Source organism: Protopterus annectens, chromosome 17.part0 (assembly GCF_019279795.1).
Source record: "Protopterus annectens isolate FY-2018-M chromosome 17.part0, PAN1.0, whole genome shotgun sequence".
NCBI classification, from domain to species: Eukaryota; Metazoa; Chordata; order Ceratodontiformes; family Protopteridae; genus Protopterus; species Protopterus annectens.
Window position 1 is genome coordinate 524073943 of NC_056751.1, and position 24067 is coordinate 524098009.

The 24067-nt window shown below is 37.4% G+C and overlaps 1 protein-coding gene across 3 annotated transcripts in view; it reads left to right on the top strand.

The window, feature by feature from the left end:
• Positions 1–24067, top strand: part of CADM3 (cell adhesion molecule 3) — a 1289148-nt gene that overhangs the window by 984340 nt on the left and 280741 nt on the right. The window contains exon 7 of one of the 3 annotated variants that reach the window (XM_044059345.1): positions 17145–17150. The exons of the other annotated variants lie outside the window; for them this stretch is intronic. Coding sequence (XP_043915280.1) covers positions 17145–17150 — 6 coding nt within the window. The remainder of the gene's footprint in view (positions 1–17144; positions 17151–24067) is intronic. 3 annotated transcript variants of the gene reach the window in all.

The window sequence follows — 24067 nt, forward strand, 5'->3', positions numbered from 1 at the left end:
GCAAATTCATTATTACATAAAAAAGTTCTGACCCACTTGCTTTTTTATCACAAAACAGCCAATCAGTCCAAAAATGCATTTTCAGTCATTACCCATATGAATGCCGTTTGGATGATTTTGCTAGAGTCTCAAATTTAAGGTAAAACAAATATAAAATGGAGTGTTTTACAATAAAAAATGTGAAGGTATTGCCTTATTCATCCCTTAAACGAAGTATCAGGGGGAAAAATTCACAGGGACACAGATGTCCACCCATCAGTTTCAAAACTGATAGAAATCTGTTTGCTCTGGTTTGACTGCGGTGGTGGTGCTGCGGTAACATTGTCTGCTCACAGGAAGACATTGTCCTGTTCAATTCTCAGCTAGAGTATCTTCTGTGTGGAGACATGCGTGAATGGGCGCCTTCGTTGATGGTTGTGCGTCAGAGCTGGCAACTCGGCACGTAAAAATCTACTGCCAATCATTAGCGGACCGGAGTTCCGATGTGGTGACCCCTAACCGGGAAAAGCCGAAAGACACAACAACAACATGTTTGTCAATTCTTAGAGGAAAATAGGTCTTTCCTTCCTATGGAATGACTTAAAGATGATGTTTAACACAGAGCTATTTTATTTTAACAGATATGTGCCTGTTTCAAACTCCAGCAAATGTTTCACTAAAATGCAAACACTAATTTAACAATTCATATTGAACAGACACTGCAACAAGAGCCTACTTCATGTTATGTGGACTCCTACCCATTCAGATGAGAGGTGTTGGCTGCATAAATTTACAAATGTAGACTGAGACCTTCACTACACATAAGTTTCTTGTGATTGTAAAGGATTTTCTTGCTTTATGTACCAAAGAGGAGTTTGACATTTTGGGGAATATATGTCATATTGCAGTGGTTTGCATACAGCAACAAGTTGTGTAAGCACTTGTGCACAGCAACAAGTTGTGTAAACACTTGTGCACTGCTTAGCACTCATGCATGAGGTAGTGAGGAATTTTAAAGGGCTATTAAAACATTTATGTGCCATATGTTTGCCATTGTGAAGTCAACCCAGTCTAAAAGTACATGGGGAAAAGCTGCAGTGGTCAGCATGGGAAGCAATGGGTATTCCCAACTTATCCAATATTCTAGTTAAAACAGTGCCTGGAGTCTTGCCACCTAAGAATACATGTGTGAGATCTATAATATTGGTTCCAAACAACCATGGAAATATATTTAAATAAGGCATGCAGTTTTGGCTGAGATATTTCTGGCTAATTCCTGTTTCTTGCTTCAAAGGTTAAGGAGAAGATCTCCAAGTATGAAGGGGGAGGAACTAACATTTGTATCAGACTGGTACAGATTGCTATCTTGAGCAATGCAGAAGAGAGATCCACTTTTTACTCTCCTGTTGCTCAAAACTGCAAACATTTTTGGAGGGCTAATTTCTGCAAAACATTTGATGTAGGGAAACAGAAGTAACTACATTTGACTTGTCTGTTACATGCAATCAATGTACTGAATGCATGCTATTCAGACAATTATAGGTAGACAGAGTTATATACTAAATAATTTATTTGATAAATATTGTTATTCTGTTATGCTTTTGTTGTTGTGTATGCCATAGCAGTTTGGCTTTGTAACTTTAAAAATTAAATAAAAAAAAATCAACAAAAGAGCCTACAGGTCATCTTTGATTTCACTGTTACATGAGTTGTGTACAGGGAAGGAAACATCAGGAGACTAAAGGAATAAAGCTCCACTGGAGCGATGTCAGCAGCATTAGGAAGTCTAATAAAGTGGAACTTTCAGATTTGTTCACTGTCTACAATCAACTAAGTCTACAAATAAGAAGTGCTAGGGCCTGGCACCTTAATATGGCAGCAGCAAAAAGAGGCTGAGCTCCACCATTAAAGTTATGGAATAGCTTATTGTATATAATCATACCACCTGACACAAATGCACTCACCCTGACACATGCACATGTATGTGCATGCATGCATCCCCCCAACACACACACACATGTATACAGAGGAAATATCTGCTGGCCATCTTACTGGCTAAGGAGAAAGTTTCTTGTTAGTCAGGCTAGTTTTTTTGTACTGCTTTGCACCAGTCTGTACTAAAAACAAAGTTCATTTGTTGGTTCACATATTTTCTTCTGCAATGGTTTCAATGACAGGCTGCGTTTTACATTATCATCATTCAAAGACCATCAGTGTATATAGCTGCCTACTCAAGCCCCAGTTAGTGATTGACATCTTTTCATCAGTGACCCCACTGCTTTAAATTCATTTATATTACAACACCTGCAATTGTTTTCTGGGCAAATCTGATGCATCCGGATCCTAAAATATATGAACTAGTTTTCTTACCATAGTATAAAATGCATCATAATAAGTGAAATTACATTTAAATAAACTAAGCAATATTCATTACCCACAATTATAGATTATCCTGGAGGTTCCCTAGACATGATAAAGGTACCGCTTCTGTCTTCTATAAGAAATCACAGACGACCTATGTAGCAAAGGTTTGCTGTTTCTGCATGAAGGAAACATTAGCAGTGCAAAACTAAACTTTCAATAAGTTAACAGTACAAGTTCTTGGACTTTTTTATCAGAAACATGTCTGCATATAATGTAACAATGGTTAATTCCTGCAGATTCAAAGAATTTAATTGACTAAATAATCTGCTGTTGCCTGGAGACATAGGCAATCCCCTTCTAAACATCAAGGGAAGCAGGCACTCTGAAGCATCAGCATGACTATATTTAGGTTAATTATTGATCCATTCTAATAACATTGAAAAATAAGTATTTATCAGAGATACTTTGAAAGGATTAGTAGTTTTGTGTCGAATCTCATATTGCATCTATCATTTCTAAAGTGCTGTGCAAACATTTCCTGTTGATCTGTCATCATCTCCCATGTTTCACATACACATATATAAAGGAGGGATATAGGTCCATTATTACAGACATCAGGGGCCTGATTACTGTTAAGGGAGCAGTTATTCCAGTTTCAATTACTGCAAATAATTAGACTTGCTAGCCATTCTAAGTGACCGTGTTTATCATTTGTTAATCTGAATGCTCAGGTCATTCAGGTCATTTTATGCAGTACAGCTGACTCCAGATACTGACTCACAGAGTGTATAGTAGTTAACATATTCATTTTAGTTATTTTTGGTTTATTTTATAATTTTTGCTATAGTTTTCCTCTGCACATATTGATCATCAGGCCTCCATTCACTTCCCTTATGGAGTGAGAGCATGATTGTGCCATGGTTATTATCTTGGGCAACCATCAGGTGATTTTCTTCTTTAAACCTTATTGGCCCTTACACATACCTCCAAAGTTCCATTGGTTAGTTGTGCAATGAGTTGATGGAACTGCATCAAATAATCTAGAACATTTCTTTTTTATATGCATAAACTGATTGGTATAGGTGATACCGTACATAAATATTGCACTAGAAACATTTTACCTGCTGTGTGTTTGTATAGGTATTTGTAAATGTAAAGTTCCATAAAAAAACGGACATATTTTATCACGTAAGACTAGTGGCCTGCTTAATTCTTTATAATGGATAAGAGGGGCATGACCCAGTAACCTCTGTGATTAATGTATAAGCTGCCCATGTGAGAGTAGTGAGAGTTATGAAAGCTATGCTTGAACTATGACAAGGAGTGAAACATTTCAAACACTTAGCAAGGCCATATGCTTATATTTTTACTGTGTATGTGTTCAAAATATAACTTTACTGATGACTGGAATGGCAAAGGAGATGTACTGTTTAGAAAAGGAGAGCAAGAAAGCACTACTTTCAGGACATGCCATGTTAAATATTCCTGCTAATATATTTTGAGAGGCATTTCCTCAGTTCTTAGAACAGCAGATAACATCCTTCAAGTTTCACTTAACTGAAATCAGAGCACACATGTGCTTTCAACAGCAAATCCTTGTCTCTGAAGTTATTGTGATGAAATTATATATGTTCTGTTAACACTTGGGAGCTTGAAAAAAAAGCACATCAGGATGAGGACTGGAAACAGCCCTGTGAAGCTAATAAAAACTGGGTAAATGAAAGATAGAAACTGGCAAACAACTAGAATTCAGCATTTGTAAAGTAGACTGAAGGTATTGGTCATAGGATATGGTTTCTCAATAATACATTTTGCAAACTGAAAAGCAAGGGCATAGAAGGGTAAATCCTTCAGTAGGCGATGTAAAGCTTCTTTACAAGCAGCCACAGAGTACAGGATGAAGGCGATGAAATGGTGAAATGTAGAGAAGCTGTGCTGACAATACCTAATGTAATATAGTTCTAAAATTATATTGTACTGGCCTGCCTTATTTTGCAGAGGGATTGCCCCCACCTTTCTTATCAGTGGCCTATATACATAACCTGCTTAGCTGTCAGAGGCCTTGATATAAAGCCACTGGTGACCAGATATCCATTGCCAGGAAGACGTAATATGTTTCTATAGTACCCTACTGCAAAGTACATATAAATATATAGAATCTGAGGGGAACAATGCATACAGAATATCATTCAGGAGGAGGAAGAGTGAAATTTTGGGGAAGGTGGGACGTGCAATCTATGTAATGTTAATGATTGCTAATGAAGAAACCACAGATGTATGATGCAAGAAAAAGAAAAAAATCTTTGCAATGCTTTGCATTCTGCTTTATAACTGTATGTGTGTCCATTACACTGTGTGTATTGAGTGAAGTTAATTAAGGTGTTAAAAAATATACAGGGGTCAGGGTGGGCTTATAAGGGGGTACCTTCATGCAAAAAAAACAAGAGAGAATTTGTGGTACAGAGATTTTTCAAAAGTCTCAAACTAAAGAAAAAGTTTTCATTTCTGCACTTTTGTTGAGCTCTTGTTCTGAGAGGTGCTTTTGGAGATCATAAATGCTTACAATACTACAGAGACCAAAGGAAACTCAGTCCTCTGTCAGGGTCTCTATAGAAAATCCTGATTGTCTCATGCTCAGATGGAAAAACATCAGTTTTCAATAATGCAGGACAATCTGCCAGTGTAGTGCTAGTGAAACAAAGTAGCAGAAATACAATGGCAACCTCTTACACAAATATAAAACAAGTATTGTGTGCAACTTCTCAATAGAAACCAAACCTTATCAGGCACACAAATAACTGTGTGGCATTCACTCACTTAAGAACACACACATACATCTAATTCATGAGTCAGTTATGGGCATTTTATTCCATTATTGTTGTTCATCAAACGCAATGTATCCCAAAGACTCCTGAGTAACATCTTTTCATCTCATTACGAGATTCATAACTGTGAAAGTTGATTGTTTGTCTTCAAACGTTTTCTCTTTAAATAGAAGAAAAGTTCTCATGTATGATTCTGTAAGGTTCATTTACACACACACACACACACACACACACACACACACACACACACACACACACACACACACACACACACACACACACAATTATTAGTACTTAGTGACATAAGTATTACTGCATAATATGGTAATAATGACACTAAAAGACTTAAAGAACATAATGTCACAGCTGATTTTGCATGCTGACAATTGCTGCTGAAATGAGGTATATATTTGGAGAAAAACCTACTTTGTAATGTTTTTCCAAGCTTAAAAATAATTTCCCTGTAGACGTTATTCTTTGTATGAAAGCAAGTCGGTATATTTGCAAAAGGAGATAATGGTGATGCTGAATTTGGAACTATTGAGAGGACACAAAACAGCAGTTATGTACATCCTACAATGAGAAGACATGATATAACATTATTATATAATATTTCAGTCTTTGATGTGGTTGGACTAATGGTCAAGGTACAGAGTTCAATTCAGTGCTCAGAACAATACCAACAAATACCTGAGTGGAGTTTGCATGTTCTCTTCATGTCTCTGTGACTTCCTCCCACCTTCCAAAACAGGCTGGGTATTTGTACCTCAAACTTGCCTAAAGCTGAATAACATTGTGAGCAGCACCTCTGACTCCATGTGGTATCTGATGGGGAAGAATTGTGCAGCTTTAGGCTGTAACTGTGGTATGTAGTATCCTCTAGTGAGGAGAATATCGATTGCAGACAGCATGCTCTACCAGCTAAAAACTGATTGACTGCAGGTCATTTGATCACGTTGACTAATGTCACCGTAAATGTGCCGAGGTATTTGCTGGTGAGTAGTAAAATGAGGACCCAGCCTTCTCTTATCTATGCCAGGGACCCATGCTAATGGTCAGAGAGGGCTATGTGCTTCTGTTGGCCTGTGCATGTCCAACTTAAAGCCCAACAGCCCTGGATCCATAAGCTACTGGCAGGCCAATGTTCAGTTGCCCACCCTGGGTTACCTGAGATATCTCTGTGGAGTGAAAAACTAGGATAAAAAGCAATTGGCATGCCAAGCATGAACTAAAAATGACTACCCTGAATATAGGTTCAATGACAGGATGCATCTTGAAAGTGGATGACATGATGATAAGCAGCAGGCTGGACATCTTGTGTATCCAGGAGACAAGGTAGAAGAGCATTGCACCAAAGACACTTGGTTGGGATACAGTGCCAACTACTCAGACTAAAAATGGTGTGGGAATTGTGATGAGGAGGACTCTTCTGAAGATAGTGAGGGATGTCACCAGAGTTAGTGATAGACTTATGGCAGTCAGATTGTAATGTAAAGACAGGACTCTATTCATAATCTCAACATATTCCCCCTCAGCAGGGTTGTGAAAGTGAGGAAAAGTGTGCATTCTAGCAGCAGTTGCAGGATCTACTAGATAAAACATGACAACGAGTAGGTAGTGAAGTCAGGAGATCAAAGCGCTGATATCAGGACAGATAGAGCATGATGTGAAGAATGGTCGAGGTAGGTTTGGGGAAATGTGTTAATTTAAAGGATAAACTTTTAAAAAAAACTCTCTTTATTTTGAAATATAGTACTTTAGAGCCCTTAGGGCTTAATAAGGAATGTAACTGGAGGTATGTAATTTAGTGATGATAATTTAATTGTTTAATTGATATTGGTATGATTATTTAATCTGCTGTGTGCTTGATGCATTTTGCTCTTGGAAGGCTTTTTTGCTGAGGTGCCAAGTCTTATTAAATTGTGAATATATTGAATTCTTTGGCCGTTGTGATTTTGTTTTGTTCCTATTTTTCTCAGTGTGGTCTTTTTTCATGATGTGAAGAATGCTAGGGTCCACCTGGGTAGGGCAATATGAATAAAGAAGGATAGGCCAATCTAGACATCGGTCTGGCAAATGGGTTGATGGTACCCAAAACATGGCTTAACAAAAAAAAAAAGGAATCTCACAAGAGTATATACAAGAGTGGCCAACATGCAATTCAGATACTAAGTTGAAGACCTCGAAGTTGGCTGGAGCAAAAGCACTTGAGATCAAGAAAATATTCAAGAACTCTAGCATCTCAGAAAGAGAGGAAATAGATAGAGCCTAAGCAGAATGGCAGCATCACAAAACAGCATGTTTGAATACTACAGAACAGATATGTGGTTGAGTCAAGTATGGAAATAAGAAACATAAGGAAGACTGGTGATGCAATGCAGAAGTCCAGGAATTTATGAAAAGGAAGAATGAGCGCAGAAAAAAGTATAAGACAGAAAAGACAGACCAGGCTACTGGTTGGCTATGAAAGAGGCTAATAGGGCAGTTGCAATAGCAATGAACAAGGCATCAGAGTCACTCTACCAGCTTTGGCAAAGTGACTCAGCAGATGGCTGAAAGAAATTCCTATTAGATTGCAAGACAAGGACAGAAGAATAAAGAAGCTGGTCAATAGATCACCAAAGTATGCCAGCAACAACCTGCTCACCAGTCTACAAGACATCAAGGAAGATACAATGAGTACTTTCATCAGTTTCTTAGTGAAGAAAACCCCACATAAGAGGTACTACCTGATTCATGGCCAAGTATGAAAGAGAAAGAAGAGCTCACCCTAGACGAAATAAGGGCACCTCTAAGGAAAATGAAATTAAAAAAAGCAGCCTGCTCAGATGAGGTCACAACAGATATGATCAAGATTTTGGGTGAGTTAGGAGAAAAGTGCTTCCTAAGGGTCTGCATAGCATTGTGGAGAGAAAGGCATACCCCAGATGACTGAAGAATAAGCATTCTTGAGTTATGGTATAAAAGGAAGGATTTACAACTGTGGAAAGTATAGAGACATCCTGGCCCACTGCATGAAAGTGATGGATATGGTGATTAATGAGTATGCAGAACACTAAAAAGTAAGATGGGAGAAGATCAGTTCAGATTCAGGTCAGAATGCAGCACAACCAACCTGATGTATACAGTGAGGCAGATAGTGGAAGATGAGCTAGAGATGAGGACATTCCTAGACCTGGAGAAAGCATATGACAAGGATACATGAATGCTGACATGGGCAGTCCTGTGATAGTTTGAAGTCCCAGAAACATTAGTAGAATTACTGCAGGCTGGGTTCAAGCACTCAATGATATAAGTATGAACAGGGTACAGACTCTTGGGGTGATTCCCTCTGGGAATGGGTGTGCATCATGGTTCAGCTCTGAGCCCATTGCTTTTTTATGTGAGTGATGGACTACATTATCATGGCATAAATTGCAGCTACTTAGTACAAACTATATTATCAAACAGATCAGAGGGGAGAGATCAACAAATCTGCCATATGCAGATGATGTGGCATTACAAGCAGACTCTGAACAGGAACTTTTTGGAGGAACTAGATGCAAAACTGAAGGCACATGGAATGAAGCTGAGCACAGACAAAACAGTTGTCATGGCAGCAAATGGGTGAATCAGAAGAAGTTGAAAATTGTGATAGAAGGAAAGGAGTAGAACAGGTTAATTGCTTCAAGTGTCTGGGAGGGTTTGTTGAGGAGAATGGATATCTGAATGACAAGGTCAAAGCTAAAATCAAAGGAGCTGCATTCAACTGGCACAGAGTACTGGGGTAGTAAGTGACAGAAGGATGCCAAAGATGCTGAAAAGCAAGGTGTACAAAGCAGTGATGTAATCGGTATGACTGCATGACACAGAAATCTGGGCAGTAAAGGTGGAACAGTTGAGGAAGCTAAAAGTGATTGATAGAAGTGGTATTACGCACACTGCGGGACAGACAAAGAAATGTTGATATCAGAAAATAAGCTAAAGTACTTCCTATCAAACAAAAGAGCAAAGAGCAAATTATGGTAGTCTGAACACGTGCGGGAAAGCAGAATTCAATTTAATGACAAGGATTTGAGAAAGACAGGAAGAAGGCAAGACATAACAAGGATGTCCTGCAAAGAGATTGATGGTTTGTGTGAGAAGAGTCATGAGACATTCAGTCCAGACCCTTGAAAAATATAGGAGTGACATTGAATTAACAGAGGTCATGACATTCACACAACATCCCTACCTCATACAGAACAAATGAGAAAAACGGGTATATGATGATGATGATGATGATGATGACGAAGATGATTTTATTGTCTAATGTTATGCATTACAACTGGTTTGACAAGCACTTTAAATGAAATAGATTAGAGATACTTAAAAAATGTAGATTATACTGTCAAGAGTACAAAGTATTGAAGTTGTTGTCATGGGAAAACAGTCAGGGGCAACGAGGAGGAGTCTCAAGCAGAGAGAATGTGAGTTGGAGAACAGTGCTGTAACTCATAACATATCCCCATATTCAGACCTTACCTCTCAACTTCTTAACACAAGAAATCTGGACAAAGCCTAAAATAATGGGGGGACAAAGGCCCAAAAATAGGGACAGATTTTAAATATTGCTCTTATACACTTAAAAAGCTCATAGGATTTGTGTTAGCATGTATTTTTCTAAAGGATATGAAGTCTGAAACTCAAATATATGTAATTATTTGGTCATTATTTAGTGAGTTCAATCCTCCGTAATGTGTCAGAAAACCACAGAATGTATGAGGAACAGACCAAATATTTGAGGCAAAAATCTCGGCATTCTGCGAAAATCTGTACAGTTGAGAGGTATAATTCAAACTGAGCTTACTGCTTGTGCCCAAGGAAAAAAGGTTTTATTTACTGAAATGTATTATTCTATGGTTTATTCAAAGCTACAGTAGTATACATGAAGTAATGACATTTAAAAAGTGCATGGTTTGTTTGTGTAATATATATCTATCTATATCCAAATATATATATATATATATATATATATATATATATATATATATATATATATATATATATATATATCCAGCTGTCATTTCCTCACTCAGAGTCCCACACCCATCTTCATTTAAAGACCACTGTCACTCGGGCTTCAGTACAGCTCTCATAAACCCACCCAAACTCATCTCCTTTGGGTCTAAATCTCAATCTAACATTAACAAACTCAAAGTCTACTTAGCTTCAGTAGATGTGTCCCCAGTAACTAACTCACTTGATGAAAACTACATTGGTGATACTGTTTCAAATATACCATGAAATATTCAAGACACACAGTTTGCCCAGAATAAATAGAATATATAATATCCTCTATAACCTGCCACCCACGTAGAAGTTTCAAACACTTCTAAAATTTAGGAATAAAGTTTAGCACTCTTCTAAGCATAACCCCACACTCCTGCACTTGGCAATATTACACTGAACTGTGCAACTTTGCAAAACAATCTGGTGACATAAATGTAACATATTTAAATCAAAACTAGTTCCCCTCTTAAACAGATCAAATCATTTCTGTAAATAAGTTATGTCTAATAGACCACACCAAATACATTTCCAGTCAGTAATACTTCAACAAGTCCCCCCACCCCTTATGACTCAATAAATAATTTATCAGTCACCCTGAACTAAATTCCTACATCACACAACCTCCAAAACATGCTCTGTCCCTTCTCTACATCCCATCTTTTTACATTAAAGTAATTAAAGCAAAAGCATATTAAACATACATGTGGGTGTGGGTGTGTGTGTGTGTGTGTGTGTGTGTGTGTGTGTGTGTGTGTGTGTCTATATATATGTATATATATATATATATATATATATATATATATATATATATATATATATATATACATATATATAGACACACACACACACACACACATTTTTATACCTAGATGCAGCTGCATGTCCTTCCCATTGCAACAGTAGCTTGTGCACAGTGTGGGTATTTGACTGTAGATTCATATATCTCTGTCCATTACTTACAATAATAGAAGGTAGAATATGGTAGAGAAGCAGCAATACCCTTGGACAATGGAAGTGATCCAAGAAAGATACAGACTCCATTTTACAGAAGTAGGTACACTGATTAGAATAAATCTGGTCAGTGAGTGCCTTCTGCTGATGCAGACTATATGTCTATAAATTCCATTAATGCAAAAAGGACTTACTGCTCAAAAACATGCAGTTATATAGAATACCTCATACAACTGTTCTTCCTGAAACCTGAACCAAGGCTGTGGAAACAGTCCTGTTGTCCCAACTTCTATCTGAACTTTTCTACATACAAACCTCTCATTGAAAGTCATGTCAATGCTGGAATTGTCTTTGTAACAGAGTCACAATGATTACAGCTAGATATAGGTTATGATGATGATACTGAGTGTTATTAAGTAAAACAACCTTAAGCTGTTTTCCATCTCAGATAAAAAATGTACTCTTAATTTTATTGGCCCTGTGGTGCAGAGATAAAGCCCTTACAGCGATCCATATAACATGTATATGAATAGTAGCATAACATTGAAGGAGGCATGCATGGAAGGGGTGGGATTGAGCAACACACATCCTCTTGCCCATTGTTGGGGGGTAGCTTAGTCTCACTGCACTATAGCATGTTAATCGGAGCTTCATATGTATGGAATTGGGCATGCATCTATCACAGCACCAGTCACATGAAGCTTGAAAAGGTTGCAGTGGGGAGGAGGTAGAAATCAGGATTCACTGCCCAGCAGCAATATGACACTGCACCAGTATCCTCAGTCTACTCACCAACATCGAATATGGAATTGGATTAAGCCAGGGAGTGGCTAATGCAGATCCAGTAGAACCAGACAAAGAAGAAAGGAGATGGTGACAGATGATGGTCAGCTGCAAGTAGGGGGAAATGAAGGAAAAAAATAGCCCTTGCTTTTTACTGCATACTACTTTACAGCTCAGAATGTCCTATCATTAAAGTAACTCTAGAGTGGTATAGCCTAATACGAGACCTCCTTCATTGCCTTCATAGCTTCACAGAAAAGTATTAGGCTAGCTGCCCTTGCAAGCTATTTTATGCCCAGCTAGTTTCCTTTTTGGTGCTACCCATCTGGGGATAGATTAGCCTTACCCATCCTATGACTGATAATTATACATTATCCATAATGATAATAACTGTGATCATACCATAGATAATTTGACGGCACCCATGTGTGGGATAAAACATTTAAGAGCTGCCTCTTTCCATTTGTAGGATAGTGGTCAGTCCTTGGGTAAATTTTCTATTATTAATCCATTGATTAAAGTTGCCCTTGAATATGGACAGGGATGAGCTTTGTTTTATGTGTATGGGGAACACCTCTGTGACATAAATTTTCCATTAAAACCATTCTGTTGATGTTGTAGAAGAGGTTTAGAGCCTTGGACTGAGTATTTCTAATGCTATTTGACTTGCTGATGTGCAGTAGGTCCATCAATATTGATTTGGATGACACCTTCTTTGTTAGACACAGGTCACCTCTTAGCAGCCTGTAGGATACAGAGTATAGTGACAAGGCTTTGAGTCAATCCATGTAGGACATATTGTTTAGGCTTTATATCCTTTTACTAAGGTATCTCTGTGGGCATTCCAATTGTTACGTGTCTGGATTGATGCCTGTCAAAGAAGACAGTATTTGCAATGATTTTCATTATGAGGGCTGAGTTAAAGGGGACAGTGACATTCCATTAGCAAGAAACAATCCCTTTGTTTATAAGCTGTGCAGTAATGAAAGACTTTCTTATGACAACGGGCACATGTTGGCCAGAAGGTAGGTCACTGTCTACATAGGTTCCCAAATTCCGAACAACTGGGTCACCTGTTAGGGTTGTATTTTTAGTGTGGTAGTTCTTTGGCATAGATGACTTCCAAAAGAATATTATAAGGAATTATGCTGGTGCTTAGTTTCAATCCCTGATTTTGGCACCAGTTAATTATTTGGGAACAAACCTTCTTGCAAGATGGCTAAGTCATTTGAGGATTCTGTGACTGCTCCTAACTTGCAAACTTAGTCAGACAGAGCTCATTCATACTGGATTTTATGTCAGACAAGAAGGTGCCAAACAGGAGAGATCCCAGCACTGAACTCAAGGGGGCACCACTATTGGCTGGTCTGTTTGTGGAGGTACCATCCCCTATTTTGAACACCTGTGTCCTATCTGTCAGCCAGTTGGCAATCCAGTGATTGATTCTGGGGATTATTCCAAGTTTATTTAGCTTTTCTGCTCTGACTGTGTGGGGGATTGTGTCAAAAACGTTGCCCAGGTTGAGTTATGCATTACATGTACCATTTTACCTTCCATTGCATTGGTGAACTTTTCAAAAAATCTACCTGGATGAGTAAGCCCTTAATGAGTCCAAACTTATATGGGATCAGTTTTATTGGTTCCCTGTGTCCTTATTGATTAGTTCCATGATAAAATTTTCCATGGCTTTGAATATGAGACTGTTCAGATTTATGAGTCTGTAATTTCGTGGTTCTGTGGAAGATACTTTTGCAGGGGAATCTCTGCTGCTGTTCTTCATTAGCTTGGTATAGAACCTGTATTGAGGCTGAGGTTGTGCAGTATTGTTTGGAAGCGGGTGGTAAAATCATGCTTCATGCTATTTAAGATGCATCCAGGGTTATTGTCAGGACTTATCGATGCAGTATTTTTGCTGTTGATAGTGCTTTTAGGACTTGGACTTGGCAATAGCTGGAAATGAGCCAGCATCAAGTATATCTTGTGGAGAGATGGAAGGAAGAGATGCATAACGTTAGAAGTGAATTTATCATCCAGTAGCTTTGCTGTATCTTCAGTCTCAATGTGGGTAACATTTTACACAATCAGGTCACTGCATTGCTGCATTCTGCTTCTGAGATCACTAACATAACCAAAAAACGTTTTGTGATTGTCTTTTGCTCAGGTAGCTATTTTAGCATCAAATTTGATCTGGTGGATTTTATTAAGTTCCTGAATTGTTTATGTCAGTGATGACGGTTCTGACATTTTGGGAATTATTCTTCTTACCTTTGGTAAAAATTACCTACCTTTAATTTTAAAGCTTGCTGATATTCCAGTTGCAGCATGTGGGTTTATTTGTGGGCTTTTCCATGCTCTTATTCCTACAGTGTACAGCTACATCTGTACAGCTGATTACATGCTGGTGTAGTTTTGTGGTGTGCATTTCAACAAATGCAGTGTAGTCAGCTGTTTTTTTTTTTTTTTCTGGGGGATTTGAAGCTGAAATTTCTGTCAGAAAAATACAAAAAAGTCAAACCAGATCTACTGATAGCTTGGTTGGGGACTATCTTCCAGTGACCAGGGTCAAATTACTGTGATGACAATTGAATATGAAGGAAGTGCAAAAAGTTGTTTGCAAACCAAAAAAAAAAAAAATCAGTGGATTTGGTATAGTCACCTTGGTTGTTTATGTCGTTACCTCATCACATATCAGGCAATTCTTAGTATATAGGCTAATATTTGGGCATTTGCATTAATGATTCTATGAAAATGCACCATCTGAGTTTGATTAAACTAGAAGATCAACATCCATTTCTTTCCTTTCATTCTCTGTATTGCTAACATCTCTCACAGTCGATAACATTCTATTTCTACTGTGCTTTTTTATGTGTTTTTCATCCATATGTCATTATGGAGAATTTCTTTCCCTAGACTGACAAGCTGGTTATCAAAATAAAACAAAAATACATGAATTAATAACACAAGAAGCACAGAGAAGTGAAGTGAACTGTTAGTTTCTGGTAAGTGGTATTAATGGGGGACCAAGTGAGGTCTGCAAGGAATGCATAAATCATGAGCTGGAACAGCATCTGGATTACCTAAAGAACAATGCTGTTATTCTAACAAAGGATCTATGATAATATTTTTTTTATATAATAGATACTCTACTTGTAGAAATTCCGCCTGTTAAGAGCTATAGTGGATGAAATCTTCTTAGATGTCCAGGATTCATTGTTTGGTCTCAACCCAGTTCTGGATTCCCCAGATGTTAACATGTGCCAGAGATAGAAGTACTTTTCCTAGAATGTGATGATATTCCAATAAATATAACAGTAAATTTGTAGGTCAAGGTGCTTGTATGACCAATTGGGATTTATTCTGCAATGTCTAGTGAGTCCTGCAGTTTTCTTTTTTTTTTTTTGGATAGGGGGATAAGACTCAATGTTATTTATGTGTTTTCTTATTTATTTATTGAGTGATGATAAAAAAACATTCATTAATTTGTCTGTAAAGTTATACGTGATCTGATCCCATGAGAACCCTTTCCAGATCTTATCCAAACAATCAAAAGTATAGCATAATAAGAAGAAAATTGTTGCACAAACAACATTAGGAATATCATACAGCATGCAGAACGTAAAGATGAAAAGGTCATTTAACACTGAATAAGCTGTGTGTGTGTGTGTGTGTGTGTGTGTGTGTGTGTGTGTGCGCGTACGTGCAGTACATGACAATGTACTTAACTGACAAGAGCTCAGGTGTAATGTAAAAGCCTTCCTAGAGATTGCAGGCAGTCCCTTTGAAACTTGTGAAAGGAATAAGGACAACCTTGATGCATTAGATGTGCTTTCATTTATCTTTTGGAAAAGTGGAACCTGGTAAGAGTGTGGATTTGTTAAACCATGGATACTCTCTAGCACCATGGCTAATGTTTTCAAGGAAAAATAAAAATATACCAAAACACACAGACTATTACCCTGCAATATTAAGCATGCTGAGATATCACAATGCTTACTGTCAACATGGCTGCATAAGAGAACCTGTTTTAGACCAATGGTCAAAGACAGCAGTAATAACCTGTGTCATGAGAGCAAAACAGCAAGCAGGAAAGAAAGAAGAGTGGCAAATTAACAGTTTTCAACTCTCATTTAATTGTATTAACTTAGTTATCCTTTAGTTCTATAAAGTTTAAAACTGAGAATACTATAAACAAAATAATGACACTACAGCATAATACAAACCTAAGCTTGTGGTGAGAGAGTTATACAGGACTGAGCTTGTAATGAAAGACTGAAGAGTCTATGTCTTAAGCTGAGCTGGCCAACGTTGAAAATGCCGTCATTTATTAGAGAATTTAGCTGACAATTCAGCAAGAAAAGCACAGCATTTCGTTTAGAATGCTATCCCATTCAGGTCGGCGAAAATCAGTGTGATACTTAGACAGCTATTTCAAATGCATGGCAGGATGTACTAACAACACAAACAGAAAACAATTACTACCTGTTGTTACAGGTGCAGAGATGTATTGAAGAATGAAGATGAAGCAATTTAATGTTTACTGCCAACAGGGCTGAATAGGGAACTTGCTTCTAAACCTAATTAAATCAAAGATAATGATATCAACCTGACACAGTGCCAAAAAGAGAAGGTGTGAGGGGAAATCATTAGATATTTCAAGCACTAATAAGCTGCATTTGACTAAATGCTTCATGGTGTAACACTAAGAGTTAGTAAAAAACAGTAGTAAGGCACATTCTCAACCTGGACATTAGCCAGCATATATGCAGTAAGGGTAGAAGCTGCAAGCTTGTTTACAAACTGCATAACTTTGTAAGCATTCGTCCATTTACCATTAAATCTTGTATATATATATATATTTTTCCTTCTTAACCTTTTACCACATTTCCAGTTTTATATCTGTATGTTAAGTGAAGCAGAACTTATTTCCAAACAAAATGCTGACCTATAAACAGAAGTCCAACTGAAGCCAAACCTAAAACTACCCAACCTAGAAGGCATCTGCTAAATTTTAATGTACTAATATGATTTCTGATTTCCATCAACTGCAAATGTGTTTGCCAGGGTGTAACACAGTTTATTTTATTTTAAATAAAGGATGGATATACACAGAGTCTCAGAGTATAAAACAGGTATATTCAGGGACAGCAAAGTAAATATACAAGAGAGGATTAGGTAGTAAGAAAGGTATAATAGTGGTACAAATAGGCAGAGAAAAAGGTTGAGGATACAACATGCCACTGACCAAATAGTAATGCAAAATACAAGAGTTTTGAAAGACCAGAATTCGCTAGCCACCTGAGCTCTGTGTGCAGAAATAAACAGCATAGCTCACACCACTGCAAGGTTATCCTTCTACATTAGGGCAGTACATATTGAAGATTTGTATATACCTGAAGTAAAATGGTGCACCCTAAAGGCATCTTGAACTTCATAAAGTGAAGAAAAGAAGTTTAATGAAAACTATGCCTCCAAACTGAAGATGTATAGTTTTTCATCTCTTAATATTTTACATATGTCCAATGCATCAAAATAACATTTGCATAATTAGATCACTGTTGTAGCAGCATGTAGCTATGTGGGGTATATGGTCACTAGGATTTCAGATCTCTGGCCAGTCTGCTAAAGCTGTGAGTGCTTTCTTCTTACGCTGTACATCAGCTCCAGCACAGAAATGTACTAGTATAAGAAATATGTACTTGCACTAGAATTCAGAGCTTTCTTGTTGTTCATATGCTTAGTCAGATATTGTTTGTTGCTCAACCCCTGCTCCCAGAAAGACAGAGAGGCTTTATAAGATGCCAGACTCTGATTAGTTTCTTTTTAAAAGCTCCATTTGCTGATGTGATTGTTGCCTCTATGGACAACAACAGTGGTTCTTAACCCTTTGCTTCATCTAACCCTGTCCCAAAGGAAAAAGACTGCAGGTCATTTGACAGGTCAGAGATAGAGGTGCATGCCTGTTCAGAAGATACCCAGATACCCATTATAAAATATGTTCTGTTTTTGCTTACATGCAAAAATCCATGGCTATCCTTCCTGCTTTTGACAATAAAAGTGTTTTGTCAAACCTGGTCAGTTCTGCTTCACGGGTTACTATACACTCAAATTGTGCAGAGGTTACTGTGTGAAGAGCTGCAGCCACAGGGAATATAATGTGTAGGGATGCCTGTGTCAGATGCCAAAATGTTACTGAAAATATCAAAACCCGGATACTAGGGCACCAGAGGAATTATCCTTCAAGTCCAGAGTCTTTCTTTTGGAAAACCTTCAAAACTGCTTTATAAAAATCCTCAAAGCAATACAAAAAAGGTGGTAAGGGGACTCAAAAAGAAGTGTAATGGACTCCTAGGATCTTCCCTGCATAAGAATAATGCATGACTACATTTGAACCTCATCCCCTTCCTATCCCCAGCCTGACCATCACCCAGAGCAAGCAGATAATCTTTCTCATTTCTTACATCTTTGAAGACAAATAACATAAGATTACTGGCTACAGAAAATAATTCAACATAGTTACTACTTGCAATGTGCATCTCTATCACTTTCTGTCTCTCTCTCTCCACTCAAAGATCCCTCTAGCCTGAAAAACAAAACTCACATATTTCTCCACATCTTATCAGATATGCCATTTCAATGGTAACAGAGCCAGTTCCTCATTTCCAGTGGAGAAATGGATTCTTTTCAAGGACTTTTTTAAACAAAGAAGGATGGCATCTGGACACCAGTTTGAATCTGTCAGTTCTAAATACCTTTCTCATACTTTCAGAGTTCAAAATGTTAACCACGCAGTCTCTTCTCATTCTTCTTCCACCAAACACTGACTTAGTCATCCTTGAGGTCTAGAGTAACTATCTTCACATCCGTATTTACAAATACCACGTGTTATCTAAGGTTATTTGTTTTGAGCTTGCATTTTAACTTACATCTTTGCCACTTGGTCTGTCTACTACTCAAAGAGTATTTATAAAATATCTGGCTCCAATCGTATTCTGCATATTTCAGGGATTTCACATTTAACACTACCTTAATAATTGCCTCCTTCAGGCTATTACTGCCCAAGATACTCTAGTATCCCTTCATGTCTCCATAAATCTTTTTCACAGTGTAGAATTCAAGCTGAATCTGGAAAATTCATATTTGGTCCCTTCTCTCATGTTATTCTTTCTAGGATGTCTGATAGACACCTCATTAATGGTAGCCGACCTCCCTCTAGAGAGAGTTTCCTTCTGTCTTTAACAAATCCTAAATCTGGGGATTCCTCATAATTCTTAGTTATATGGCTTCCTTCTTGCTTGGGATTCATTTAGCCAGATTCCAAAATAGGCAAATTTAGTGGTATCTCAAATCCTTTTGGACAAAATGCCACCATCCCCAAACCCTCCGTAGTTTAATCCTACAATTCATCAAGAATGAACTCCTCTGGTTATACACTGAGTCCAGCAGAATCCAGTTTTTCCTTTTACTCTTTCTTTCTCTCCCCATTTTAGTCAGACAGTCACAAAAGATACTTTGGAATTTGCACAGGGGCAGTTTGTGAAGGTATCAAAGTCCAGAACATGCCAAATCCTCACTTCAGGTGCAAACACATTAAACTCTAAGGAATTTCAACCTCAAGAAAGGTTTTCAAAGCACTGAATTATCTGTGGACATTGGGATCACTATTAGTCATTAAAGATACCACCACAGTTAGGTACAGTATAAAAAAATAAGGGGGTACAAGGTCCTACCACTGTGCAGATTAGCCATGATTTCCAGGGAGGTTTCAATTTAGAATACTCTCTCCCAACAGGCAAAGTATATTCCTTCAAAGAAGAATGTGATTGCAGACTCGCTGAGCAGATCCAGGATAGACAATCACAAGTAGATATTACACCCAGAGATCTTCCAGAATATTGGCCACCACTGAACAACTCTTGAAGATGATTGCTTGCATCCATCCACAACAGACAGTTATAGCAGTTCTGTACCAGAGCACCTTGCAAAATGGCCTGGAAAGCAGATGCATTTTCTTTCCCACAGATGGGAATGTTCTGTTAATACATTCCCACCATTTGTTCCGATAAGAAAAGTCTTACTAAATAAAAAAGAAATACTCTCTAAAGATGCTTCTGCTAAAAGCCTTTTTGACCAGGGCAACATTGGTTCTTCATTCTCATGCATCTGGCTTTGAGAAATTACCAGCAACCTCATAAAAAAAGTAGACCATCTCAAACAGAATAAAGGATCTCTTATTCACCTCAAAATTCTCAACCTCCCCCTGGCTGCATGGTATTTGATCCCCCTAAAGTGATTATTTTCAGAGGATGTGCAATAGTTGTTTAAGGAGGATAAAAAAAAACCTGTTTCTAGCAAATCATATTTAGTCAAATGGAAGAAATTTTCTGGTTTAGGCTTTGATAGAGACAATGATCCACCCCTTGAATTGGCTCTGATGGTTATCCGATACGTGTGTGAATTTCTCAAATCAGACCTTTCTTACACTTCTATCAAGGTATATATTCTGGCAATTTTTGCTTGTCTGCTGTTGGATCCCCTTTTCTTACTATTCCAGTTCAAACAGTTCTGTACATAGTATACTGCCTAGGGGAAAAAAAAACCTTGCTCCAGCCTTTGATCTTAACTTTGTGTTAGAAAAGCTAGCTCTATCTGCCTTTAAACCTGCAGCGAGTACTTACCTGAAATGTTTTACTTGGAAGACAGCTTCACTTATTTCTTTGTGTGGCTAGACTTGTATCTCATTTGCAAGCTGTCATATCAGCTCATCCCTTTTTGACATTCCATAAGGACTGGGTTAATTTTAGAATCCATGCTACCTTCATGCTCAGAGCTATTTCTCAGTTTACTTTAAATCATTCTATTCCCCTCTCTGTATTCTCCCTTGAACCCAGAAACAGAGGGGAAATAATTCTTTGTACTTTAGATGTCTACAAGCAACTCAGATACAACCCAAACAAGAATGAAGATGTCAGAATGTCACATCAACTCTTTATTTCCTTTTATGGCAAAAAAATCGACAGACGGTTTCTAAGCAACCCATTTCTAGGTGGCTGTCTCATGCTGTCTAGTTCTGTTATTTTTCAGCATGAAAAATCCACCCAAATGATATCAAGATTAATTTTATCATAATTGTGGCAAAATATGTTTTTTTTTTTTTTTTTGTAAAGGAGTGCACTGTAGAGCTATTCTATAGGCATCAACTAGGTTATTAGTACACAGTTTTACTATGCACTATAAAATTTACTAATTTTCCAAGCTAGAGTTTGCTAGACGTATTAAGAGTCTTCTGACTCTGTTAACCCTGTCCTTACTTTTAAGCTATTCAATCCTCCCATATAACTATATCCTTCTGCAGCAATGTTCTGATGTTGAACATAACTGTGTAAGTTAGCTTACCACAAGAACAGATGTTAGAAAAAGACACTTTTTGTTTATTTATTTAACATTTCTTTACCAGAAAAGTCCAACTTGGAATGATCCAATTTTCAGAGGAGGCCCAGGGAGAAACACTCCAGGAACATATCTTTGTAATGTGGGAGGAAACTGGAGGAAACCCACATGAATGCAGGGAGGACATGCAGACTCCACACAGAAGGCACCCCAGCCAAGAATCAGACTAGAGAACCTCTTGCTATGAGGTGACAATAAAAACCGCTGTATCACTGTATTGGCCAAAAAAAACCCTATACTCTCTCCGTCAGGGAATCAAACCCCAGTCTCATGCATGACAGGCAGGGGTACTCACCAACAATACTGACAAGGAAGACAGTCATACATTTTTCTTTACTAACATCCCCCACTACCCAAAAAAGCAAAACCCCTAAACACATAATCCTATTACCTAAAACACTCTCAAAAGAGTAACCATCCACAAAACAAAAAAAAAAAATTAAAAGAAGCACATTTGATGAAATGGGATGTTGACTTTTAAAACTACAGTTCAATTTCATTGAAATGAAAGCACTTTGACTACCTGACCAGAATCCATATGCATATAAATGTACATACAGACACACACACACACACACACACACACACACACACACACATATATATATATATATATATATATATATATGTATATACACACACACACACACACACACACACACACACACACACACACACACACACTCACACACATCTAAATATAAAGTTATATGTATGTATTTATACATGAATATTGTCCTAGTTTTATTTCATAGCACTTGTTATAGGATACAGTTGAAGGATTGCCTGTTGCAAAAGTGTGGGGCTGCGTCCCATCATATAGGCAGTAGCTGTTCAGCTTGCCTTCCTGCAAATACATTGTGTTTCATGCTTTTGATGTGTTTTAGGGTTATGGGAATGCAATGGTCTGTGCTCCAAAGTTTTGTGTATTCCATGGAGTTTACATTGAAACATGCTGCAGCCAAAACAAATGGTAAACATCAATAGAGAAACTCAGAAGTCCAAATATGCTAGAAGCAAAGGTAAAAAAATAATGCTCATCAGTAGACATCACTGTTCCACCTGGATGTTTAGTTTTGGCTTTTTTCTCTTTACATGGCAAGCAGGTGTATTTTATATATAACAAAGTGTTGTCATGTATCCACGGTAATGTGAAGTAATGCGATACATTCCATTGTATGCATGAATTATTAAACTGTTTGCATAGGAGACACTAACTACCATCTGGATTACTGATTCATGGAGCCTTTCCAGCTGAAAAGAACACAAACATTGAGAAACCCTCTGTACCGTACTTTGCCATCTTTAGTAGCTGGGTTATTCATCTTTCTGTCTATGCATCCTGAATTTTCACCACTTTTTATCACCCCCCCCCCTTATCTCCCAGGAACTTTCTAGTCTTATTTTTTTTTTTTATCCCTATTTCATGTTTTCCTGCCAGCATATTTCATTTTACAGATCTAAGCTCCTTATGCTATTTTTTATGCATCGTTGCCTGATTTAATTAGGGTCATTTGAATTCCTTGCAGACTGTTGTATAATGTATGTTCTTCCATGCTGTTTCCAATCTATGATTACCCATTACCCACTCCATTTATGGTTTCCTCACCATTACTCCCACTTTGACATTACATTCATTTTATTAGCAAGCTCCATTTCATAGCAGGCATTATTCCCCAGAACATTTGAAAAAGTTTAACACATGTAAGCAAATGTCATAAAAGTTCAATGTGCATAATTTAGAATTAAACTGTAATGCACATCAACAATTTAGAGGAAAAAAAAGGGATTTTCAGGTTAATGAAGAGGGATCCTCTCCCCTAAGTTTTTATTTGTCAAATAAATGGCTATTTGCATAGGTCCTACTATGGATTGTTAAACTGCATAACACCGAGCATCAGACATGTTAAAAAATAATGCCCCAAGCTCAGAAAGGTTGAAAAAAAGTTACCTTTAAGTGTTTTTTGCCCCTCTGCACCCATGATGTGGGAGAAATCATCTTATCACCCATGAAGCTTATGTGTACCAAACTCCACAGTCTCATCAATTTGAAGAAAAAAATATTCCAATAGAAAGGAATCATAGCGCCAATGATTTCCTATGGAAAACAATGTTCAACATCATGTTCCTCTGTGTCATTTTCTGTTGGCAACTGATGTTCGAGGGATTTCATCTTGACCACTTCTAGAGGAGGAATTTGCATAATGAACAGAAAATGGCCTAAGAGTTCAATTTAAGCAACATACCCTACATTCTAAATGTCCCTTATGATAGTTATCATGAGCATTATTTAGGGAATAGGAGTGGTTGTAAGAAAATTAATTCTTTACATCAGAATTTTCTGAAAGTAATTTACTGCATTTAAATTATGGAGTATATAATTAGATCAAAAAGTATGAAAAAGAATCGTGAAACATTTAGTAGGTATACTGAAATATATCTTTAGTTGATGTTCTCTCTCTATTCAAAGGTAATATAGTTATATACTGCACCTTTAAATGGCATTTACCTTCTTTTTCTATACTGAGTGACCTTGGACTAAGCATATATACAGTAGAGTGTGAGAGGGCAAAGGTCTACACAATATAATTGCATAATATGATTAAAAAAATAATATATAGATATATATATATATATATATATATATATATATATATATATATATATATATATATATATATATATCA